General features: G+C 35.7%; 1 protein-coding gene across 3 annotated transcripts; it reads left to right on the forward strand.

Annotated features, from left to right (window-relative positions):
- Window positions 1-7,448: 7,448 nt before the first annotated feature.
- On the forward strand, window positions 7,449-18,463 carry LOC110707743 (peroxisomal (S)-2-hydroxy-acid oxidase GLO5-like). 3 transcript variants are annotated; one of them, XM_021885820.1, is made up of 12 exons: window positions 7,449-7,623; window positions 8,887-9,027; window positions 14,307-14,431; window positions 15,142-15,188; window positions 15,286-15,363; window positions 15,881-16,005; window positions 16,146-16,212; window positions 16,307-16,369; window positions 16,460-16,529; window positions 16,629-16,729; window positions 17,518-17,622; window positions 17,854-18,039. In XM_021885820.1, the coding sequence occupies exons 2-12, from the start codon at window positions 8,888-8,890 to the stop codon at window positions 18,037-18,039; spliced, it is 1,107 nt and encodes a 368-aa protein (XP_021741512.1). In that variant the 5' UTR covers window positions 7,449-7,623; window position 8,887. The 3 variants fall into 3 exon arrangements, with proteins under 3 accessions (XP_021741512.1, XP_021741580.1, XP_021741654.1); XM_021885888.1 differs by having other exon boundaries at window positions 7,450-7,623; window positions 8,843-9,027; window positions 17,854-18,463; XM_021885962.1 differs by lacking the exon at window positions 7,449-7,623 and having other exon boundaries at window positions 8,930-10,695; window positions 17,854-18,463.
- Window positions 18,464-19,192: the final 729 nt, after the last annotated feature.

Below are 19,192 nucleotides of genomic sequence, written 5' to 3' on the forward strand. Positions count from 1 at the left end.
ATCACTTATGATGAAGCTTTTGACTATCTTCATGATCAAGGTCTCATTCATCCCGTTGGCCCCAGTCAAGATCCACCACCTGAGAAACGATATCCCAATTGGGATCCAAACTCTTATTGCAAATATTATAGAGGCCATGGTCACACCACCGAAAAGTGTTTTACCCTCAAGGATCTCATTGATTCAAATCACCTTCATGTTCCTCCGAGCAACAGGAAGGCCAAGAATAGTAACAATAATAATAGTGGCTGGAAAGGAAAGAAGAACGACAATCCTTCTTCTTCCAAAACTACCCACTCAAACAACGTTAGCACCTTTAACTTGGATGAGGTCCTTGCCATGAACAAACGAGGGCAAAAGAGAAACTCCACACCTATTGGCATAAGTTATGACACATAATTCAATTGCCTTCATGCTAAATGTCTCATAACTCCTATTGGACCATTTGAAGGTCCACCAGTCGAAAGGAGGACGGCTAGCTGGAACCTTTATGCACACTGCAAATACAATCAAGGTAGGAGTCATACTACTGAGAGTTGTTGAAAGCTAAGAAAGGTCATACAATACTTGATCGATAATAACAAGCTTCCTATACCTCCAGTTAGCAAGAAGACCGAGTGATAATAAAAGCGCAAGACACGAGGCGAGCTTCAACGATAAGATTTCGTGACCTCTTTTTCTATTTCTTGTATTCATCCTTTCCCCAACAAGTCTAGCTTAGGAAACTTTTATTAGATCATATTTTGTATGTTTTTTCCTTTTTACTTTTTAATAAAATGAGCATTTCTTTTCTTGCTTGCATATGATCATTTCATTAAATTTCACTAAAAAAAAGAAAAAAAAAATGTTGAACTAAGCACAAGGTATACTAATGATTTGAGGCACCCTTTATAGCCTATCATATCACTTTCACCCTTTCAAAAGAATATAATCCTTTCTTGATAAACCACTTTGAGCCTCGTCTAATGATAGACCTTCATTTTTTTTCAACCCATATCTACCTAACCTTGGGATGGTATGGTGTGCAACTTATGCAATTTTAAGCTTCGAGTAATATCAAAAGAAATAAAATAAGTAAAAAATAATAAAAGTGTGCAAAAGGGCAAATTTTCCAATGTCTTTGACATGAATATGTCTTTCATATGAACACGTCTCGGATTACGTCTCTTATCGAGTGCCCAGTACCGTGCCAGAGAAAAATGAATGCCAAGTGAGTGATAGACCGCATGATTGGGATTGCCTACACTTATCCAAATAAGAAATGATAAAGCGAAAAAAGAGAAATAAAAAAATATAAAAGAAAAGAGTTCAAAAGTGAGGAAACCTCAAGCATACAAATACAAAGATTCAAAAGCAAGTTGTACACCTTGGAGGCTAATCTAGGGTCTTGAGCCTTTATCCCTTTCTTCTTCCACCTTTAGCCTAACCACGTTACAACCCTTAAAAGACCTCTTTGAGGTATACACATACTTGTGCAAGGTTCGGCTAGAGCTACGTTCGGCCTGATTCCTTACGGATACGTAGACAACCTCACATTGGGGTGCGACCATAATAAAAATGCATTCATATCAAGGGATCCCCTATGCTCGTCCATATCCGTTTAGAGCTACACTTGGGGGCTTGATCCATACATCATTAGTTTACCTAGCCTAAGAGTCACCATCATTTGACTCTTCTTGAAATAATAACTTTCCATACATTTAGCCTTTGCGGCCTAACTTTAGTATCACTTTCACCCGCATCACAAATACATGACCAAATAATCCTACCTTTAGGAACCCTTTGTCATGAAATCTGAATACAACGTTGAAGCATGCATGCCTTGTCATATCGAAATCACCCATCAATGTAATCATCATTGCATCACAAGTATGAAGTGCTTAGCCTCCGTGCCTAAGTTACCCAAATACTTTCATCATCAAGTCAACAATTCTAGGATGAATTAATCCTTTCACTATGAGATACAACGTGGACGCATACATTTGACTAAGCTCATTCAACATTCAATCCAACACTTCACTTCTTCCTTTTTGTATATTTCTATTACGGGAGAAAGTCGATACCCTCCACAAAAAATGACAAAAAATTTTTTGCTTGCCTTTTTGTATTTTCGTTTCGCGCAATCACATTATAATGCACACACGAGTCATGTGCGTTGAGTCATGTCACCTCAAATTGAGTCTAACACATGTGTCAAAACACATTTAGTCACACAAGAGTCACACACGTGTCAAAACACATTGAGTCAACCTCAAGTCAGTCAATCACCTTAGGTCAACCCTAAGAAACCAACAAAGTCTTTTGCAATCTTTTGATTTTTACTGGATATAACCATTTAAAAAAGCTCTTGTTTACAGCCAACTAGACGATCTCAACAAACATTCAAGTATCAAAGCTCTCTTGTTGAGAGATGCGTGGACATTCCTATCAAGCTCTTTTGCTCAGAGACGCGTGGGCATCCTATTAAAGCTCTTTTGTTCAGAGACGCGTGGTCATATCAAAAAGCTCTTTTGCTTAGAGATGCGTGGGCATATCATTCAAAGCTCTTTGTTTAGAGACGCGTGGACATTTCTTTTCAAGCTCTTTTGCTAAGAGACGCGTGGGCATCCTATTAAATATCTTTTGTTTAGAGACGCATGGACATTTCTTCCAAAAGCTCCATTATTCAGAGACAAGTGAACATCCCTCTAAAAGCTCCATTGTTCAGAGACGAGTGAACATTCCTAAAAAAGAAGCTCTTTTGTTCAGAGACAAGTGAACATCAACGGCGACGAAGCACGACCACAACATCAACAACGTCAAGATGGAGTTCCCTAGCTTGTGGAAGGTTGTCACAACAAAAATATAACAACAAAAATCGGTTACTCCAGAGACGTGTGCTCGACGGTGCAAGATACGCGTTTCTTAACTCTTTTATATGTTTAACTAACACTAGTATGCAGGTATCGGCGTTACAAGAATGATTTAGGATTGCCAAACGCTTTGAATCATTCTCCGTCCCTATCGCTACTTTGACTTTGTTTTCAAAACTTGTGTTTCTCCAAACTCAGTCAAAGTGGGGGCTTCTGTAGACACCCAAATGTGTCTCCCCAAAACCAAACCCAGTGATGAATACCTTTCATGTCAATTGATTATCGAACAAAGTAAAAGTGTGAAAGTTCTAGTGATGTGGATGTTTTTATTAAAATATCTCCCTTTCTATTTTCAAAAATGTTTCATCTTTCACTCTATTTATGAAAATGTCCAATCCAGTTTTGTTTAGACCATTATAAGGGTCCAATAATTGTGTATTTGGATGGAGTTTGTAAAGACCTTTCCAACGATATATTATTAGCCCAATTCCGATGAATAATGAGGAAATTATAGCCAAAATACTAAATTGGACCCAAACCGGATTTTACCTACGACCCAATGATCATGAGGAGGGTCCAAAGGTTTAATCCCATTCCTAAAATAATTATAATTAATTAGAAGATTCTATGAGTTTCTAAAAGATCTTAATTATCCTTTTTGAAAAGATAAAATCAAAGAGTTTGAAATTGAATAAAACTTTCTTTTTTTAAGTCCTAATTCTATTTGAATTTAAAGATGTTCAAAGACAGTCAAATATTATTTTCGTACCTCATAATATTTATCCAAATCTTATATATTTGGCTAGATCTTGAAATTATCTTTCCAATGATATATTATAATATTAATTCCGAGCTATAACGAAAAAGATATGAAAGGAATACGAAACTCTATAAAAAACTGACACCCTTCTACTATTTCAGCCATAACTTTTTATATACAAAATATTTTATTTTGATTTTAATTAGTTTAGAAATTATACTTCAAGATCTTTTCAACGACATATATGACTTATTTGGATTATGGATCCAAAGTTATGATAAAAATAAAATCCGCAAAAACTGCTGACCGTCGAGTTTTATTTCGATTCGAATTCGGATTCTTTTATATTTCTTCGACCCTCTTTTTTCCTTATAAATAGAGATCATATCACCCTTTTTTCAATCACCAACAATCATTTCACAACCATCATCTCTATCTATTCTCTCTCTAAAAGCTAGAACCTTTCCTTCTCTCTATTCTTTTTTCAAAACTTTCCCTCTTACAAAATTCTCCACTCATTAGTCCTAGACACACCTAGCCAAGTTCGAAGTTTCCTTCTCCCTAGACGTGAAAGGTTTGATATTTCAAGGGTTTGGTCCCAAATCTCTATTTCAATTATTCTTTAATTTAATTGTTTAATTTATTATTTTCCCTGAAGTTACTAACACGTGTATTTTGTTATTAGAAAAAGATATGAGGCATCCAAGTAAGTAATTTAATTGATTATTCTTTTGATATAGAAATCATGCTTTAATTATATTCATTTCTAGTATCATGTTTAGAATAATAACTAAAATTTCTAATATCAACTAAGTTTATTATTATGCTTCCTATTTCTTTCCTAATATCATGTTAGTATCATGCTAGGGATAATTGATCTTTAATGTTTAGTGACATGCTAGGGTTTGTTATTAATCTTGTTAGTATCATGCTTAGGATCTTGCTAATATTATTATGCTTTGAGATTGACAATATTATTATTATGATTTTGATTGTTATTATGTTGCTTGATATTATATTTATTATTTGTTTTTTATTGCTTGATCACACCTTTTATGCATGTTTAAAGGGAATTTGTACTTGTAATCACGCTTAATAAGATAATTAATAATCTTGTTTAGGCTAATATGATTATAATTCAAGTGATCGCCAATAATAGTTTTGCTTGTGCATTAATATTCAACCAACATAGATTAAACAGGTTTAGAGATAATCTATTGATTGCATGTTAGTCAGAAAGCGCATATGAATATGAGAAGAATAAAGTAGAGGCCTATTTTTAGGGCAGATTCAATCTCTTTTAGGTTGGATTTGTACCTTCATCCCCGAACTTCTAGTCATGGTTCCAGACTTATTGGAGTTAACGATCTCCTGGATCGTTAAGGGGTGTAACCTTCATCTTGTGAACGGTTTACAAGTTCCTAAAACTTGTTGGCGACTCTTTTACTCTAGCTTCCTTCCCTTTGGACGCCACCATGCTTAAGTGTATGATCACGGTGGGGCTCAAGTGTGGGATGCTTGAAATATTCCCTACAATACTACAACAAGGTTTACTTATGTAATACAATAGTTGTATTGTAACAACAAAATAATATATTCAGTTTGTAAATCTATACTCTTTTTCTCAAACCTCTTTCATATTTCGTAAATATTTGTATAACACTTAAAATTGTCAAACATCAGTTGACAAAAAAGCCTAATTAACTAAATTTAAATATATATACTAACCAAGTTGTTGCCGCGTGTGTAACACACAATGCCACAACTAGTAATTATAAAGAAGAAAAACAATTGAATATTTAAAAACCACCCCACCAGCTGCCCAAGCTACCTTCCCGCCCCTTGACTCCATGGCCACACACTCCCACCAGCCCGAACTCCTGCCTCCCCCCGGCGCCGGAGCCCCGCCCCAACTGCTATCTCCTTCCTCCTTGAACAATTGACTTTCTCTCCCCTTGAACCACCAATTGATTCAAAAAATAGTTCCCCATCCCGATAGATCCCGATCTCCCTCGACTTCCCCGTCGCGTTTATGGCTCCCCCGTTTCCCTTGCCCCTTTTCCGGCCCTATCCCCTTCCCCTCCCCTACCTTCTCACACTTCGGTTTTGGCCTCCGTTCTTACACCTTGATTTCGGCCGGAAAGTGTTGTGGTTGTTTACTAGTGACGCAAGAGGGTAGGGGAGGTCGGTGAACGGTGATGTGGAGCTAGGGTCTGGTCGCAGTGGGACTACCAACTCTATGCTTCATCTGGGACGATGGTTTGGGCGAGGAGGCGGCTGGGATGGTGGTGTAGCTAGTATGGTTTTAATTTTTTAGAATAAAAGTTTAAAATAGTTGATTAACATACAACTAATTACTAATAATTATTTCTTAAAACAAAATTAAAATTAAAACTTATTTTTTGACCAATCATGTGTTGATATGTGTAAATTAAATAAAAAAAATGTTTACCTGACAACCGATTCTGAGTAAAATGGGACTATTAAAAAGGGGGTTGTTGAATATCGCCGTTGAATATCTAACTAACGCCTGTAAAATAAAATAAAATTACGTACTTATCTTTATAATAACGATTATAAAAATAATTAAATTTACCTCAATTTCACACTTTTACCATACACAAAAATTTTAACTGTTCTCTCTAATGGTCAACGGCCACCAACGCTCATCGGTCAACCATTCCAACCACCATGATTTTCAAAATCAAACAATTTTTTTTTAAAAAAATTTGAAACCGTACGGACTCGATACATTGCGATATTTTTTTTTATAAAAATTCAAAACCCAGGAAAATACCTAGGATTTTCGAAAACCCCAAGCTGAAACGCCTAGTTTTTTCGAAACATACTAGGATATTCGAAAAATCTAGGCATTTCAGCCTGGGATTTGCAAAAATCCTAGGCGTTTTCCTGGGTTTCGATTTACAATCCAAAAAAAAACAAATTAGTACAAATCTAAAAAAAAACAATAATAATAAACAACAATAGCGAAAAAAAAAACGAATTAAAAAAAATAAAAAATAAAACCCAGACAAACGCTTAGTTTTTTCGAACGTCCTTGGCTCAAATGCCTAGTTCGTGCGAACAACCGTGCGGTTATCCTTAAAAACTTGGCGTTTGAGCCTAGGACGTTTGAAAAAACCGGGCCTTTGCCGGCGATTTCAGAAAATAAATAAAAAAAATAAACCTTTTCTCCGGCGATCGATTTCCCTTTGTCCTTCCTCATCATTACCACGATTGTGTAGATTGTGAAACCGGAGGTAAAAGGAGTTGGTGGTTAAAAGAGGAGAAGGAGGTGGTAGTGGTGGGTAGTATGAAGAGGTGGTGGTGGTTGTTGTTGTTTAGGGAGAGAATTATGTTTAAGAGAGTGAACAAGGATTGAGAGTATTGGGGGGGGGGTAATATTTTGATATATTTAGGGTAAATTTGTAATTTTATTTTATTTTGCGGGCGTTAGTTAGATATTCGAGGGCGACGTTTAGCTTTCCACTTAAAGAAGGTCGGATGGTAAAGGTGAGATTATTTAAAAATAACTCAATTGTGTGATTATTTTTAGCGAACACCCTAAACGTGGAATTATTTTAGGGCAATTTTTCCTTAAAACTTTGATAATAGGACACTAAAAAAAGAATGGAGTAATAACTTCATTTTTACACCGGTTAAAAATAACCTTATTTGAATATTGAATTTGGATAATAACCTAAGCTAAATTCAGCCAAACCTGAATATGATTTGGAATGGAATTGACCAATACTTGTTAACTAATCATGTTAACCTTATAGTAATCATATTATTGTACCGAATTGAAATCAACTAAATCGGAATCACCCTAACCCAAAGTCATTAGACCTTGAAATTAACCAAGTCAAACTCATTTTAAAACCGATGCAAATTTGATTCGTCGTACCACTGTAATGGCAGCCTCTATGACTAAAATAATGAAGATACATGTCCTCATTTTTCTGCAGTTTTTGTTCAAACACTCTCATTTTCACTTGGACACTACTTCAGGTTAGTCACACCTAACTCTCTTAAAATGTTTTTATCTTTCAACTATTTTGGTTTTTTTTTTTTTTATTGATTGTTGATTTTTTCCTTAATTCACAACCTTGTTTTTCATTGTAACTTTCATTGCTTTAGTTTCTCTATTTTGGGTAGCAGAATTTATTGTCCGTCTTTGATTCTTTAATCTTCATTAATAATTTCGCAATTCTTTCGATCTTTTGTAAAATATACGTAGTGGTATGATTCAAGTTCGTTGATGATTGTTTTAACGGTTTTATGGTAGATAATTACAAATTAATTAGTTAATGATGATTAGCTGAGTAATAATTTCATTACTAGCTCAAGTTGATTTTTGATTGATGATCAATCAAACTTCATTTGGAATAAGAGATTTATTTACATAAATAAAACTTAGTGATTTTTTCCCCTTGTTAAATGTTTTGTCTATTACATCTATTAGATATTGATCATCAAATTACTCCTTTTCCATGAGACTAGGAGGTTTAATAAAGAAGTTACTTACTTTAGATGTTACTTACTTTAGATGTTAAGCACTGTTGTAAATATTGTTTTTTTGGGACAATTGTGAGTGATCTTTCCGTGAACCCGTGTGTATATCTTGTTGAACGAACCACGTATATCTCGGTGACCCCGTGTTTATCGATGAACATTTCATGGCTAAAAGTAATTTTTGGTAAGCAAAGTGGCTTATTGCGAAATTCTTAAGAAAGTCATAGTGGTGGAAAAAACTCTTTACAAATTAACAAACCAATTACTATCTATTAGGCTCACTAGTCACTTCACTACACAACTGCTGCATAAGCTGCTATATGCACCTTACGCATCTTAGTAACTTCTGCTCATTGACGTAGTACTCTGAAAAAGGATTATAAAGACACCACTAAACTATTTCAAACATTTGGAGCGAACCTAGCAATTGAAAAATAGATATTTATGCCTTTTTGGTTCACTAACGCACACATTAAGCAGAGATCAGTAGCACTTACAATAGATATTTCTTTGGTCTGATCTGTAGTCTATCTGTTGTAGAAAGTCATAGGATGAATCTACTTTTCGATACAGAAATTCTATCTAGGTCTCTTACACCAAAGGTTGGTACTGTATATTTAAGGCAAGTCACATCTTGGATGGAGTAATACATTTTCGATTTGCATTGCTCTTAATTTTTGTATAATCTTATGCTTTAGTGCTTTGATGTTTTCAGTGGAAATCATACAACTGAATTTATTGCTGGCCTGTCATTAACAGCATGATGGAGATAACAAATGTTTCTGAATATGATAAGCTGGCAAAAGAGAGACTACCGAAGATGATATATGATTATTATGCATCAGGTGCTGAAGATGAATGGACTTTAGAAGAAAACAGAAATGCCTTTTCGAGGATTTTGTATGTGTTTCTCTTTCATGTAGTGTAGTAACCTTTATGGTCACTTGAGTGTTTCCGTATCCTTTGTCATTTGACCGGTTTCAATTTTCAATTTGTTGAAGGATAGTGGTCATGTTTGCTCAGTTCTTATTTCTGCTGATATAGGATATTTATGTTTTTTGTCCTGTTCCTATTTTGTAAGCTGTCATTTCATAGCTGTTATTTGGTAAGTTTCCTAGGAAGTTTCCCTAAGGTGTGCTGTCACTTTGTCGGTGGTCTTAGCAACCTATTTATGTAAGGACTGATAGTGTAATCAGATTATGATGAATGAATGAACAATCAGCAGAATAAGCAACCCTAAATTTCAGTGTATTATTCTCTGTTTTTCAGCATATTCTTGTCCTCATGGTATCAGAGCCACGTTCAGATCTAGCCTAAAAATAGTTCTTTTCTTTTCTTAAAATCACAAATATTCTTATCTTTTCTATAAAGCTGAAATCTTTCTTACTCTTTCTTCTTAAAATCGTTTATTCATAATGCCAACAACAACTATTGAATCTGTGAGTCCTCTTTATCTTCACCCTTCATATGGTCAGGCATGGGTTGAGAAACTCTAGGGATCTTCCAACTTCAGGTCATGGAAGAGATTTATAGAGATTACTCTGGCCGGAAAAAGGAAGCTTGGGTTTGTAACAGGAAAGACCATGATGATGAGGTCAAATCTGAGGCATGGGAAACTTGTAATAGCATGATTATCTCATGGATTCTAGAATTAGTATCAGACTCAATTAAACAATCTATTATGTTTGTTAACAACTCATCTCAAGATTTGAGATGAGCTGGAAAGGAGATTTTCTCTCACAGATGGGTCTAGGAAATACAAACATTACAAAGATTTGTATGAGACCAAGCAGAATCAATGAATACTATAGCAAAATGAAAGCAATATGGAAAGAGCTGGAATCTCTCCATGCTTTTCTAGTAATCACTAATATCACCTCAAAGGTGAGTGCTTTCTTAACATCTCTGAACAAGCAAATGGAGGAACACAAGTTGTTGCAATTCTTAAATGGACTTGATGATGAATATGGACCTCAAAGGAGTCAACTACTCATGATCACTGCCTTACCATATGTAGAAACACCATGTTGCTACCTTGTGCAAGAAGAATCTCAAAGATCTCTCTTTAACAACACTAAACAAGAATCTGAATCTTTAGTGATGTTTAGTAAGGGATCAGGTTCACCTTCAGGGGGAGGAGGAGGAGGTGGTTTTTCTCAGGAAATGGCTGCATCCAAAATACCAGTAAAAACCCGTTTCATCCAAAATAACAGCCGGGGGGAATGGGAAAGCAGGACATGGCTGCATCCAAAATAACAGTATGTGGGAAAGCAGGACATGGGACAGAATAGTGATGGATACTTGTTGGGTACCCTAGCTGGCATCCAAAATACCAGAAAAAACTTGTTTCATCATTTCAGAAAAGAAAAGGGAAAGCCTCTGGGAACAATAAGTAGGGAAGCAAGAACAAGGGCAACAGAGTTGCAACAAATGAGAGGAGCAGGCCACAGTGAATTTGGTGGATCCAGCACTGGTTCTACAAAGCAATTCACTATTCAACAAAGTAAGGCTTTGCTAAAATGCTTCCAAAGCAGTCCCTTGGTGATAATGATGATGAACAAACAGCAGGTATGGTGTCATGTTATTTTGCCGAATCTATTAGTAATAAGTGGATAATAGATTCTGGTGCCTCTGATCATATGATTGGTTATTTGAATGCAATGCATGATGTTGTGGAAAGCAAACTGCTAATATCTCTCACTTTGGCAAAGTGAATCTAGGAAACAACTTGTCTTTGAAAAATGTGTTGTATGTTCCTAGTTTCAAGCATAATCTCATTTATGTGAATAAACTGATGCATGATTCACATAGTAAGGTATTATTCTATCCCAAGTACTATATCATACAGGACTAAGAGTTTAATACTGTAAAAGGGATAGGAAGGATGAGGAGTGGTTTGTATTATCTCGAAAACTAACCTATAGATACTGTTATCAGTGAGTTAAAGAAAAAAAGAGAGTAAGGCTCTGAATTTTTAGTTTATACAGAAATGTTCCTACAGTTGTGACTAATGTTCCAAAGCTGATCCTTAGAACTTTATGGCATCATAGATTAGAATTGAGAAAATCCATGGGTTGAAAGGTTTGAAAGAAGGAAGTGGTGAGGTTTGCTTGACATGTCCTCTAGCAAAGTTCACAAAACTTCCCTATGTAGTGAGTGAGTCTAGAGCACAAGAGCCATTTGAACTTGTACCTATTGACACATGGGGTCCTCACATAGTGTTTACAAAGGGAAAGTATAAGCACTTTTTAACTATTGTAGATGATCACTCAAGAGTAACATGGGTGAATCTCATGGTGTGGAACTCAAATGGTACAAACTTTGTGAAAACGGTAGAAACTTAGTATGGAAGAAAGGTAAAGATTCTAAGGTCCGACAATACACCAGAACTTGAGGATCAGAAGTGCAAGCCCCTGTATGAAAATTTTGAGATAATTCATCAAACCTCATGTGTAGGAAGACCTCAGTACAAAGGAAACACAAGAACATACTGGAGATGGGTAGAGCTTTGAGATTTCAAGCAGGGCTTCCTCTAAAATACCGGGGTGATTGTATCCATGCTGTTGTGTATATTACCAACAGGTTACCCTGTGTTGTGCTAGGTGACAAAACTCCATATGAAGTTCCCAATGGCAAGAAACCAGCATATGGAGAATTAAGAACATTTGGGTGTCTTGCTATGGCAAGTAATCCAAGTATTTCTCATGACAAGCTTGATGCAAGAGGTATTCCTCGTATATTCATGGGATATCCAAGTAATCAGAAGGGTTGTAAACTAATCAGTTTAATAAATGGTCAAGCCTTTGTATCAAGGGATGTGAAATGTTATGAAAATATCTTTCCATATCACATCTTTCACACTGCTTTTGCAGAAAGAGAAGAAAACGATAACAGTGAGCAAAATCAGAACTGGATTGACGATGATGGTGCTCATAGTGATTCTGAAAGAGAAGAGATAGATGAAGAAGAAACTGATACAGATTCTACAGCAAGAGAAGAATCAAATACAGAAGAAATGAGAAGATCTTCTAGGCAAACCATCCTACAGCATGGCATAAAGATTATTAAGTAGGTGCTGGTACTTTAAACTATGCTAATGCTGTAAAGAAGGTTGGTGAAACATCTGCTAGTGCAAAATACTTCTGTATGATGGTGTCACACACCAAGGAACCTGATCCAATGCACTGCAATGATGCTGTGAAGCATAACAAATGGCAGGAAGCAATGAATGAAGAATTGTAAGCTCTAGAGAACAATAACAATAACACGTGGGAAATTACTGATCTTCCACATGGAAAGCATGCAATTGGGTGTAAATGGCTCTACACTACAAAGCACAATCCTAAGGCAGGAAAGATTGAGAGGCATAAATCAAGACTTGTTCTTTAGAATAGACAGAAAGAAAGAATAGATTACAAAGAGACACTTGCACATGTAGCAAAAATGTCAACTGTAAGATCTCTATTGGTTGTTGCTGCAATGAAGGGATGGAATGTTCATCAAATGGATGTGAAGAATGCCTTTCTTCATGGAGATCTTCAAGAGACAGTGTACATGAAGCTTCCACAGGGATATCTTGGAAAAGGATTTAGGTTTGGGAAAGAATTTACTGGTGTGAATGCTGCAAGTGAACCAAGAAAGGTGCGCAAGCTAATCAAGTCTTTGTATGGTCTAAAGCAGGCTCCCTGACAGTGGTATGCCAAGCTAAGTTCTGCCTTGATAGAGAAAGGATACAAACAGTCCAAGACAGATTACACTTTGTTCACTCAAAAACATGAAAAAGGGTTCATAGCTATTCTTGTCTATGTTGAATCATCACAGGGAGTAGCATGGACATGATTTGTGAAGCAAAGAAATACTTTATTTCTTGAAGAGTCAATTCAAGATGAAGGACATGGGTGAGCTTAGGTACTTTCTGGGAATTGAGACAAATGCTGGGATATTTTTGTCTAAGAGGAAGTATATGTTAGATATACTTCACGAATACAATATGAAAGGGTGTAAACCACTCAGATTACCCATGGATACTCATCACAAGCTCACCTACACCTCCTGAAAAATATTAGAGGTTAATTGGAAAGCTAATACATCTCACTATAACCAGACAGACATTGCCTTTACTGTTCACACTCTTAGCCAGTTCATGCACTCGTGTACCTCAGCTCATTATCAGGCTGCAATTAGGGTGTTAAGGTACTTGTCTGGGTCTAAGAATCAAGGGATTTTTCTTGCTGCTGAATCTGCTGCAAAGCTAAGAGCTTATTGTGACAGTGATTTGGCGGGACAAGAAAATCTACTTCTGGTTTTTGTATTCTCCTAGGAGATTCTCCTATATCCTGGAAAGCTAAGAAACAGCAGGTTGTTGCTTGATCTACTGCCGAGGCTGAATACAGGTCAATGACATTTACTATTTGTGAGGTCATGTGGCTTAAGCAACTATTAAAGGACCTGAAATCTCTTGCGCACACTCCCTTATTCTGTGATAATCAGGCAGCCTTGGCAATTGTTGCGAACCTTGTTCAACATGATAGAACAAAACATGTGGAGATAGACTGCCATTTCATTAGGGAGAAGGCTATTGATGGGACTGTTGTTCCTACCTATGTCAAGAGTTCAGAGCAACTTGCAGATCTATTCACTAAGGTGGTGTCCACAGAATAATACACTCAGTTACTATGTAAGCAAGCTGGGAGTTTTATTCCTCACAGCTTGAGGGGGAGTGTTGAAGGATGGTGGTCATGTATGACCATGTTTGCTCAGTTCTTATTTCTGCTGATGTAGGATGTTATGTTTTTTGTCCTGTTCCTTTTTTGTAAGCTGTTATTTGGTAAGTTTCATAGGAAGTTTCCCTAAGGTGTGCTGTCACTTTGTCAGTGGTCTTAGCAGCCTATTTATGTAAAGGACTAATAGTGTAATCATATTATGATGAATGAATGAACAATCAGCAGAATGAGCAACCCTAAATTTCAGTGTATTATTCTCTATTTTTCAGCATATTCTTGTCTTCACAATTCAAGTATACTTTTTGTATCATTTGCAACTATAACTTACAGCTTTCATGTGCTAGGATATATTACAAACATTAGCAAATCATTATTGTTAATATACCGCATAGAAGATTACTATATATTTGGCTAACTATTGCAATTTACTTATTTTTTACTCCCAATGAAATTCAGGTTCCGGCCTCGCATCCTCATCGATGTAAGTCATATTGACATTTCAATAACTGTCTTGGGTTTCAATATTCCCATGCCAATCATGATTGCTCCTTCAGCTATGCAAAAAATGGCTCACCCCGAAGGTAAAAATTCAAGTCCTTGATGTTCTTCTTAATGTTCAAGTATTCTACTTTGATATGTCAATCTGTGTTTTGGTTTATTGATGCTCGTATGAGATAAAGTAATAAACTAATGCAAGTCATACTAAATGTATCCTCAATCTGCGATTTGGTATATTGCTACTTTTGCTTTCAGGATTAGGTGTCAAAATTAACGCAAGGTCAGCATAAACCTGCTGTTTTGTAGCCTGTAGGCTTTAGGAATACATTGATTTATGATCTGAAATTAAAAAGCTCAATCAACTTGATATTTTATTTTAATTTAAAAGCAGTATTGGATCAATGCTTTGAATCAAATGCTCTAAACTAGATGCTCTATCATATATGAAAATGATATTAAAGATGATATTTTAATTAATAGTATTCACAGTCTGACACTCGTGAATACTATGGTCTCACAGTCTCATGAGCCACATTTTATATTAGTTCCTGCTTTTTAAGTATATAATGTGGCATGTACCTGCATTGCACAAGGTGCATATATCTGAGTATCTGACACTCCCCAGGGCATCCTCACCATGCTATTATTGTTTCTACTATGACATTCATTTTCTCAGTTTCCTCCTGAATAGTGGAGTGTTTAATTTCTTTGTCTAAGCTTGCTGTATAGATACTCTATGCTGAATTGAGAAACTGGAAATACCTCCTTTTTTGAAGCGATCATTTTCTTGCAGGAGAATTTGCAACAGCGAGGGCAGCATCTGCTGCTGGCACAATTATGGTTTTGACTCACATTTCTTTCCCTTCCTATTTTTTCTCCTTTTCTGAACTTAAGTATCAAATTCATTCTTTTGATTTGCATGTGTTATTTGATCCAGGCATTGTCTACAATGGCCACATGTAGTGTTGAAGAAGTTGCCTCAACTGGACCTGGAATTCGATTTTTCCAGCTTTATGTGAGTACAAGTACAAAATAAATTGTAATTTAGTAACTCCAGCATTTTTTCCCTCCATTTAGTAATCTCCTGGCAGATTATTTTCCTTAATAATGTGTATTCTCCAAATCATATATGCTTATTAAGTATCAAAAACCTGTTCTCTGAATTTCCGGATTTAAGTCCTCTTAAGTTGTAAGTTTTTGCCAAGGATTCATAATCTTAATATTATTTTCATCATGTACATTGTGACAATCTGGACGTACATCAGTATGTCATCAAAATCCTTCTCTCTTTTTCAGCTGCGGCCCTGATGTAATATGACTAATATCTTGTATTTTATTTTCTATAAATCACAACATAACATTGATACAAACTTGTATCTCCAACTTTGGGTTCATAGTGAAGAATATTTTCAGTGCAAAAATGCAAATAGATTAAAGTCTTAATTTCTGAGTTTGTATGTAAACTTTGTCTTTAAGTTTTTTCCAAAACAGTGGTCAGGCTGATGATGACTGTGTATATCCAATTAATCAAGGTATTGAAAGACAGGAGTGTTGTCACACAGCTGGTTAAACGAGCTGAGTATGCTGGTTTTAAAGCTATTGTTCTCACAGTTGATACACCCAGGATAGGTAGAAGGGAGGCAGATATCAAGAACAGGTAATTACATAATTTCTACTGTCTTTTTGCTTTATTTTCTTCAATGAATGGAGAAAATTGTTAATGCTATATTAAGTACACTACTATGAATAGTATGAGTAAACAGTGGAGTATGATCTTACAGTTAACATCCCTTGCAGATTTATTCTCCCACAACACTTGACATTAAAGAACTTTGAGGGGATAGATCTTGGTAAGATTAATCGGGTGAGTGAAAGTAAGACATCAAAGCAGACAACTGGTAACTTTTCAAATGATTCAAAATAACAGTCCCATTCGTTTTTCTGGAATGAATTTGCAGACAGATAACTCTGGATTAGCCTCATATTTTTCTCATCAAGTTGATCGGTCATTGAATTGGAAGGTAAATAACAAAGTAATTTACCCTTTTGTTTTGCTCTTTGCAGTGCAGATTGTTTTATGTGTTATCTTTCCCTGTGAACACCTTTTGCAGGATGTAAAGTGGCTTCAGACCATCACCAAGTTGCCAATTTTGCTGAAAGGAGTGCTAACTGCTGAGGATGGTAAGTAAAGTGTACTTGTAAATAATTCTTACGGGAGACATGATTTCTATAATATCGTGTTTGTAAGACATTTATGTCAGTAAATTATCTTGTATGCAGCGAGACTGGCAGTGCAAGCAGGTGCAGCAGGAATCATTGTCTCCAACCATGGAGCTCGACAACTTGATTTTGTGCCTGCAACCATCATGGCTTTGGAAGAGGTACTTGAACTTAACCTCCATGCACTTGATAAATCTGAATATCTTTAGATCTGGATTTTTTTTTTTCACTTTGATTCTGATTTGGAATAGCTCCTTTTGAGTTATGTAATAAGTTCTTGATAACCTACACTAACCGATAAGCAGTTAATGGTGGAAAAGGGATTTCTAACTTGACTAAGATTTTTTGTTGCATGGATGCACATTTTTCTCTGCATCCCTGTTATTTCTTTATTTGTGGATAGTATTTGCGCAGAAGATTTTCTAAAATCGAGTGCAGGCATGTTTTTCCACTTCAAAGCTCTCCAACTAAATTAATTAACTCTCAAAAATCTGCCACTTTATATTAGTGCTATCTCTCATCGTTCCTACAAGCATAGATTAGAATCAATAGGCTGGTAGTGCTTATTTCTACTATTAATAAAGTTGTAAAAATGAATGTTTTAAGTATATTTGTCATTTCATATGTTCAAATGACATCAGAACTACAGATTATCAGGTAATTATACCGAACACTTTTGTATACATAACTGATACAACTAACCAGCCAATGCATGATTTCTAGTACAAAATGTCTAATGCAGCTATCTAACCAGCCAATGCAACCATCTACTCGCTAATTACAAAATAAGGCCATTAGTACAGTTTGACCATCATGTCTATCAATATAGCATAAAATCATTGAAGCTCTGAATAAGGAAAGAATCATATTTGTATTATAAATATAAGAGTACTTGATATTGTGGTACGTTGTGGCATACCTACATACGTTCCTCATTGTTGCATGTCAGATTGTGAAAGCTGTGGAGCGTCAAATTCCTGTTTTCTTGGATGGTGGTGTTCGTCGTGGCACAGATGTTTTCAAAGCATTAGCACTTGGAGCTTCTGGAGTATTTGTAAGTGACTTTTTTATTATCTTAGTATTCAAGTTTCCAGTAACTTCGATCGATAGTAAAATGTGTTGCAGACATTATTGATTTTCAAATATATCAGTTCATTGAAATGGCTGTCAATGAAATAGGCTTGTGAAACTAGTACCTGCACTTTGAGTATTATATCTCAGAACACCTACTAGTAGTTATCATCCAAATTCAGAAGTTCATAAACTCTCTTTAATTTGTTTCCAGATTGGAAGGCCAGTAGTTTTTTCATTAGCAGTTAATGGAGAAGCTGGTGTGCGAAAAGTGCTCCAAATGCTTCGTGATGAGTTTGAGCTCACCATGGCGTTAAGTGGTTGTCGAACAGTTGAGGAAATTACTCGTAATCATGTCATGATGGACACCGAAACTCCAAGAATCTCTTCCAATCTATAAGTCGCTTGAAGTATAATCAGTGACTTTTGCAAGATAGGAGTTCAGGATCAAGACTCCCATTCAGAATTTCAGATGTACAAGGATTCTAGACATAATTTATAAATAAAGATTGCACAGCAAAATTATGTAACGATTACAAGAATTAATTGGCGACCATGTGTCCAATTGTCCATGTTCAATCTTTAATTTTTACTACTGTGCAATTTTGTAAGTTGATAAGTTTGAATTTTCATGAGTATGCAATTTTGAATCGACAAAGTATCTTATCTATATGCAACTATGCAAGTAATGCAACACCTTTACCAAAAGTTGGGGGAATTATAAAAAGTTTGGTAGTGGAAAACAACACAAGTTTTTTTTTTTTGAGGCAGAAAACAACACAAGTTTGTAGACTTTGTACAAGCAATTTTTTTTTTTTTTTTTTTGAAAGATTAAGAGAATGGAAAATTAGGAGATTCGTAAGGGAGGAACACCTTATATTTCCGACCACAAATTCTAATTTATTTAGGTCGGACTTTCATTAAATTACTATAAAACGGGTTAAAGTTATCCTACAAGTTACCTATATATTCAATAAAGATGGAAGACTATTCAATGGCTACATAAAAAATGTAGCCGTTGTAACCAATTTTAATCTTAAATGTTTAATATTAATAATTGAGATCATGTGAGAACCAAGGTGAATAATAGGAACTAGGAACCAATCTCAGCCTTCAATCGTGCTCCATCTGACGGCTCACATCTCATCCGCTTTCATTAATGGCATTTTCGTTATTTCGAGGAATTTCAAACTTTTTTACAGTTTTTTTAACTTTAGAGACAATTTCATTTACTTTATGACTGATTTCATTTACTTTTACTAACTTTTCATTTACTTTTTAGAAATAAAACTGGGAATAAATTTGTAACCAGTGGCGGAGCCAGGATTTTAACAATGGTAGGGCACCTCCTAATATAACACTTTTATCATGCTCTTAAATTTAAAAAAAAATAATTCAAGACACATCTACGTAGGGGTGAGCAAAAATTCCGGGTACCCGGAATTGGATCCAAAACCAGTTAGGAACCGACGGGTCTGGAACTGGAATTGAACCCGGTGGTTCCAATTCCGGTAATAAATTAAGGACCTGGCTATAACCAATTCCAATTTCAA

This window comes from Chenopodium quinoa, unplaced genomic scaffold (assembly GCF_001683475.1).
Source record: "Chenopodium quinoa cultivar QQ74 unplaced genomic scaffold, ASM168347v1, whole genome shotgun sequence".
Lineage (NCBI taxonomy): Eukaryota > Viridiplantae > Streptophyta > Magnoliopsida > Caryophyllales > Amaranthaceae > Chenopodium > Chenopodium quinoa.

What these genes read in the sequence shown, in the direction of transcription:
- LOC110707743 (XM_021885820.1), top strand. Translation starts at nt 8,888, where the DNA reads ATGATGGAGATAACAAATGTTTCTGAATATGATAAGCTGGCAAAAGAG. An exon ending in CTGCTGCTGGCACAATTATG is followed by an intron (nt 15,189 to 15,285) that starts GTTTTGACTCAC and finishes TATTTGATCCAG; the next exon opens with GCATTGTCTACAATGGCCAC. An exon ending in ATCTTGGTAAGATTAATCGG is followed by an intron (nt 16,213 to 16,306) that starts GTGAGTGAAAGT and finishes ATGAATTTGCAG; the next exon opens with ACAGATAACTCTGGATTAGC.